This window comes from Myotis brandtii, unplaced genomic scaffold, assembly GCF_000412655.1.
Source record: "Myotis brandtii unplaced genomic scaffold, ASM41265v1 scaffold888, whole genome shotgun sequence".
Lineage (NCBI taxonomy): Eukaryota > Metazoa > Chordata > Mammalia > Chiroptera > Vespertilionidae > Myotis > Myotis brandtii.
In genome coordinates, this window is record NW_005371636.1 from 743615 (window position 1) to 750188 (window position 6574).

Here is a 6574-nt window from a genome sequence, read left to right on the forward strand (position 1 = left end):
GGCAGGCCCCCATCCCCGCTGGGCGGCCCGATTTGGGTGGAACTTCAACCGGGGCGATCTCGGGGCGATGATGGGAAAACCTGCGAAGTTCTTACAGGACTGGGTCTCTTTTCCTCTTTTATGTTACATTGTTTCCTCCCTTCCCTTTTTTTTTCCTTTTTCACTTTCACAGGCGGGAGGGTTTGCAAAAGTGCGGAGTTGAAACAAAGTATCGAGAGAGAGAGATCCCTTTCGCTTCCTCGCCCAGCCCGGAGCCTGGGGAGCCCTGAGGAGCCCTGGGGAGGGGGCTGCTCAGAGCCGGGGTTGGGGCTGGAGTGTCTGGGCCAAGGGCCTGGTCCCGGTGGCCGCCCCACCCTGAGGTGCTGGCTGCAAACTTCCTCCGAGAGAGAGAGAGAGAGAGAGAGAGAGAGGCGGGGTGTGGGGTGTGCTTGCTTCTGGCCCCCGGGCAAAGGTGGCCGGTTTGGGACTTGGAAAGGAGTTTCAAAGAAATCCGAAGTGGTTTCTGCTGGCGGCTCCCGCTCCGGGTGGGATCGGTGGCTTTGCGAGCTTGTGTGCACCCCCGGGGTCGGTGCATGTGTGTTTCACAGAAGACTTGGGAGCTATTTTTTAAATTTTTAAAAATATATATATGCATATATTTTTTAAAAGATGCCTGGCTTTCTCGCTGGAGTTCTCTAAGGAACTCCTGAGCCCAGCCGAAGTATTTTTTACTTGGTCTCTTTCCTGGTGGACTTTGCCCGCCCGACCCCACCCGGGGCGCCTTTCCCTGCGGGGATGGAAGGCGACCCGGGAAGCTCACCCGGCCTGTGTGTGTCTCTTTCTGCCTCTTCCCTTCCAGTGTCTCAGTTTAAGATGGTGAATTACTCCTACGACGAGGACCTGGAGGAGCTGTGCCCCGTGTGCGGAGACAAAGTGTCCGGCTACCACTACGGGCTCCTCACCTGTGAGAGCTGCAAGGTGAGCCCGCGGGTGGTCACCTGAGATGAGAAATGGGGACCTTTTAAGACTCAATTTAAAAAAAAAACGAGAGAGAGAGAGAGAGACCCCGACCGTCCTAGGGAGAGGATTCTTAGAAATATGTGTCTCCTTTAATTCAAAGGGCAAAGAAATGGATGGTGTTTAGAAAACTTTGCCAGTCTCATGGCTTTCAGATAGTTTATGATGTCGCGGTAGGAAGCCTTCTATCTCGAACAGCCCCCAAATATTGATTCCGCGTGACTTATCTATATTTAAGGCATCGCTGTTCTCCGGAGGAGCCCTGACAAAGAGGCTCCCAAATACCTTGCCACTTGCGAGCCCCCCGCTCCCGCCCCCCGCCCTGCGGGGCCAGGCATTCATTACCCACCGACATAAAAGTCTCCATTCCCAGCCTGATTTACTCCCGAAATAATTGTGGGGATTCCTGGGAATTTATATCGCGAGGAACAAAACAGGCCAGGTCTTCTCGTTCCCGATAGAGTTGTTTTCATAAATATAGGGCCCGTTCCAATGGGAGGAAGGCGCGGGTCACATGCATCACGCTGTTACTAAGATCAGCGAGACGCGGAGGGCTTGTCGCAGACCTTTTCTATATATTCCCAGTCAATGTGATAGGCGCCGTTTTCCAACTTTCTTTCTTCTTTTTTTTTTTTTAAAAAAAGCAGAAAGCTGGGTACAATGACTTCAGCCCCTGCCAGGAAAAAAAAGACCCTTGCTTCTCCGTCACAAAGTAAAAATTGTTTCACTTTATGGCCGGGAAGGATAAACAGAGAGACCAAAGCCACCTGGTCTCACTGTTGCTATGTTATCAAGCCACCGCACTCCACAGTTTGATTAATTTTTTGAGGGAAGCACACACTTTTGTGTGGAACCTCGGGTCTCTGTGCGCTTTCCCATTAGTTTCACTTTTTTCCTTTCTTTCTTTTTTTTCAAACAGAGTTCTCATACTGGAACGCATTCCAGGGGAATTAGGAACGTTTCCCCCATTTTACCTCTTCAAATCCTTTTGCTTTTAACGACCTCATGTTGACATTCGCAGGAGATCTGAGACCTTCTGCTAGCCAGGTTTTCCACTGGCTTTTTTTTTTTTTTTTTTTTGCAGTAGTTTGTCCCTGAAATTGTATCAGACTCCCTAAGACCCTCTCTCTGGACTTGAAGGGTATGGGGTGTGGGGTGTGGGGTTGGGAGAGGAGAGAAGCACTGGTCCCTATAGAAGGTGTTTTTCTCTGAAACGTTGAGATGCGATGGTGTGTATGGAGCCGAATCTCCCCCAAGATTGGCCGTCATGCTTCAGGAATAGGACCCCGGGGCCGGCGCGATCTCCTGGGCCTGGTAGGGAGGGCGGGCCTCGTGAAACTGGCCAACAAAACCACAGACCCTCAGAACAGCTCCCCTGGCACAGTGAGAGGATGGGCTGTGGAGTCCCTGCCCAAGAGGCCACGGGAGAGACGGGTGGGCGGTGGCTGTATAACGTGTCTCCCTGTGGCTTCTGTCTTCCAGGGCTTTTTTAAGCGGACGGTCCAGAACAACAAGAGGTACACGTGTATAGAGAACCAGAGCTGTCAGATTGACAAAACCCAGAGAAAGCGCTGTCCCTACTGTCGGTTTCAGAAATGCCTGAGCGTGGGGATGAAGCTAGAAGGTAAGGCCCCTCGCCACGCCGCTGCCTGGTAAGGCTCCCGGGGCCTCGCGTGTAACGCAACGTTGTGCTTCCACCAGAGGAACGTTATTTTCCTGGTCTTTTAACACCGCGGACGGGGGTGTCAGACTTTACGTTTCGTCCGCTTTACGAATAGCCTGTGTTTCGTTACTGCCCTTGTCAAGCCCACCAAGGAAAAAATGTTCATATCAGAGTTGTGGGCCTCACCCCTCCTCGCCATTTTTTGTTGTTGTTGTTGTTAGTTTGGGGAGTTGCTGCGATGGACCCTCAAAATAAAAACAGGGTAGATGATAGCGAGACTCAAGCCATTCAACTGAGAACAAATAAAAATAAGGTGGAAAAAAATCCCTTTTTTAAAGTTTTCAAATCAGAACGCCCCAGTCAAAGTTTGATTGGAATCTTTTTTTTTTCCTAAATGTGTTTTTATTGATTTCAGAGAGGAAAGGAGAGGGAGAGAAACATCCATGATGAGAGAGAATCATGGATCGGCTGCGTCCTGCACGCCCCCCCACTGGGGATCGAGCGCGCAACCCGGGCATGTGCCCTGACTGGGAATCCAACCGTGACCTCCTGGTTCATAGGTCAACTCTCAACCACTGAGCCAGCCGGCCAGAATGGAATTTTTTTTTTTTTTTAATAGGCTTGCTTGTCATAAGTGTAACAATCGATTACATGATTGCCGAGCAGGGATTAAACCCTTTACTTGTCAAAAGAGCTTTCTCCGGGAGGGTGTCGTTTGGGATAGTGTGGGAAAGCACTTTTTAAAATCAAGAGAATGGCCCTGGCCGGTTTGGCTCAGTGGATAGAGCGTCGGCCTGCGGACTGAAGGGTCCCAGGTTCGATTCCGGTCAAGGGCATGTACCTTGGTTGCGGGCACATCCCCAGTAGGAGGTGTGCAGGAGGCAGCTGGTCGATGTTTCTCTCTCATCGATGTTTCTAACTCTCTATCCCTCTTCCTTCCTCTCGGTAAAAAATCAATAAAATATATTTTTTTAAAATTAAGAGAATGACGGAGCCTGACAGATGAAATTTTTTTTAAAAGTTGAGAAGCAGGAAACATGAAAAAATAACGAGCTCACAGACAGGAGACACCAGCCTGCTTTCTTAAAAGCCACGTTAAACTCTACGTTGAGAGAGAGAGGAGACGGGCTGGCTGTGCTCACATTGGCAGGCGACAGAGTTAACACTCGGCCGCTACTCATGACGCGTAATTCACGGACGCGGTGGCATGTCGCTGGTCTTCAGACTCCCGCCTGCTGACGTTCTCAGGTGAAGTACGAGGCAGATAAAGTAGCAACGAGCCGTCCGTATCACCGGCATGTGCCAAGCCCTAGTGTTTTTGTGCTTTTTTTAAAAAAAAAAATGTTTTTTTTAATAGATTTTTAGAGGGAGAAGGAGAGAGAGAGAGAAGCATCCATGTGAGAATGAAACATCCATCCACTGGCACCCCCCCCACTGGGGATGGAGCCCGCAACCCGGGCCTGTGCCCTGACCGGGAATCGAACCGTGACCTCCTGGTTCAGAGGTCGACGCTCAACCCCTGAGCCACGCCGGCCGGGCTGTTTTTCTTAACAAAAGAAAAAGGTTGCGTTTCTTTCCCTGGGGGCGTTGGTTTTCTTCACTGTAAGTCACTTGGCTGCCCACCGTACCTTCCTACCAGGGCGACGAAACCGCTGACTATTCAGCCAATTCTCACCCCCATGAAAACCTCTATTGTCTCGTGTTGTGGACACCCAGCGTTCGCCATACATTTTTAATGCGGACTAATCCTAGGATGAAAAGCTCCGAAAACATAACCTCCGGCCACGGCCGCATGTCCCAGGCTGTCAGGGTGGCTGGCTTCTGCTTAGGGCCTGGGGAGAGCGGCTCACTTATTCTATGACGACCTGGCCCCAGACTCCACCCAGCGCTGGGACCGGGGGAGGGAGGCTGTCTGGACAGCGTCTGAAACGAATCGGCTTTCAATCTGCACGGTTTTGCTAAAACTAAAAAAACGACGGCCCGTGGCGATCTGATGCGGGTTCATCGAGTCGGGGTGAAAATCATTTTTTTTTTTTTTCTAAAGAAAGGACGTCCCCAGCCCTTTTTGCAGCAACTTGGGCCGGCGTGGCTCAGGAGCAGGACGAGGCTCTAAGAGCAGACAGTCGCAGGTTGATCTAGAAGTGGGTCGTTGGATACTTTGTTGCCATCGGCAGCTTGGGATTCTGTAAAGAGAGCAACAATGTAACCGGCACAAGAGACGCCGATCCTCTTAGTAGAACACGGACAGGCCTTGGAGGGACACGAAGTGTCCGGTGTGTGTGGCAACAATTAGGAAGTCTCTCCCGTCCACCGAAGGGAGAGGTTTTTTTTTTTTTTTTGATGAAAAACACACGTGGAGGAAACAATTCATGAATAACGAGGACAGGGCTTTTAGGGGGAATCGTTGAGGACGAATGTAGTAAGAACAGAAACGCACATACTGCTTCTGGTCCATTGCCCATATTTCTAAATAGTTGTCACTCTAGACCAGGGGTGGGCCAACTTTTTGACTCGAGGGCCACAATGGGTTCTTAAACTGGACCGGAGGGCCGGAACCAAAGCATGGATGGAGTGTTTGTGTGAACTAATATAAATTCAAAGTAAACATCATTACATAAAAGGGTACGGTCTTTTTTTTTTTTTTTTTTTTTAGTTTTTTTCATTTCAAACGGGCCGGATCCGGCCCGCGGGCCATAGTTTGCCCACGGCTGATCTAGGGAGTGCTAATAGCTTACATCTTTATTTTTTTTTTAATTCTTTTATTTATGGGTTGGTTTTTAGAGAGAGAGGAAGAGAAAGAGAGAGAAACATTGATTTGTAGTTCCACTTATTTACGCATTGATTGGTGGATTCTTTTTTCTTTTGTGAATATATTTTCATTGATTTCAGAGAAGAAGAGAGAGAGAGAGAGAGAGAGAGAGAGAGAGGCATCAATGATGAACGAGAATCATTGATCGGCTGCCTCCTGCAGGCCCCACACCAGGGACCAAGCCTGCAACCCGGGCACGTGCCCTTGACCGGGAATCGAACCCGGGACCCGTCAGTCCGCAGGCCGACGCTCTCCCCACTGAGCCACACCGGCCGGGGCTCATCTGGTTGATGCCTGTCTGTGCCCCGCCAGGCAGCAGCCTGCGAGGTGACGAGCCCACAAACCTTGACCCGTTGGGACGTTGCCGGGGGGGGGGGGGGCCCTAATCGCTTCCGTCTTCACTCACACCCCGACTTCCTCTCCTCCAGCGGTCAGGGCCGACCGAATGCGCGGAGGACGGAATAAATTCGGGCCCATGTACAAGCGGGACCGCGCCCTGAAGCAGCAGAAGAAGGCCCTCATCCGCGCGAACGGACTGAAGCTGGAGGCCATGTCCCAGGTGATCCAGGCGATGCCGCCCGAGCTGAGCCTCACCTCCGCCATCCAGAACATGCACTCGGCCTCCAAGGGCCTCCCCCTGAGCCACGCCGCCCTGCCGCCCACGGACTACGACCGCAGCCCCTTCGTCACCTCCCCCATCAGCATGGCCATGCCCCCGCCGCACGGCAGCAGCCTGCAAGGCTACCCCCCCTACGGCCCCTTCCCCAGCCGGGCCATCAAGTCCGAGTACCCCGACCCCTACACCAGCTCGCCCGAGTCCCTCATGGGCTACCCCTACGTGGACGGCTACCAGACCGGCTCCCCGGCCAGCGTCCCGCACCTGATCCTGGAACTGCTCAAGTGCGAGCCCGACGAGCCGCAGGTGCAGGCCAAGATCACGGCCTACCTGCAGCAGGAGCAGGCCAGCCGGGGCAAGCACGAGAGGCTGAGCACCTTCGGGCTCATGTGCAAGATGGCAGACCAGACGCTCTTCTCCATCGTCGAGTGGGCCCGGAGCAGCGTCTTCTTCCGGGAGCTTAAGGTACGTCTGTCTGTCCGTCCGTCCG

At 52.2% G+C, this 6574-nt stretch overlaps 1 protein-coding gene across 1 annotated transcript in view; it reads left to right on the forward strand.

The window, feature by feature from the left end:
• The window catches only part of NR5A2 (nuclear receptor subfamily 5, group A, member 2), a 64387-nt gene that overhangs the window by 11041 nt on the left and 46772 nt on the right, over positions 1 to 6574 (forward strand). Inside the window, exons 2-4 of the mRNA XM_014532354.1 lie at positions 839 to 957; positions 2479 to 2620; positions 5897 to 6549. Coding sequence (XP_014387840.1) covers positions 839 to 957; positions 2479 to 2620; positions 5897 to 6549 — 914 coding nt within the window. The remainder of the gene's footprint in view (positions 1 to 838; positions 958 to 2478; positions 2621 to 5896; positions 6550 to 6574) is intronic.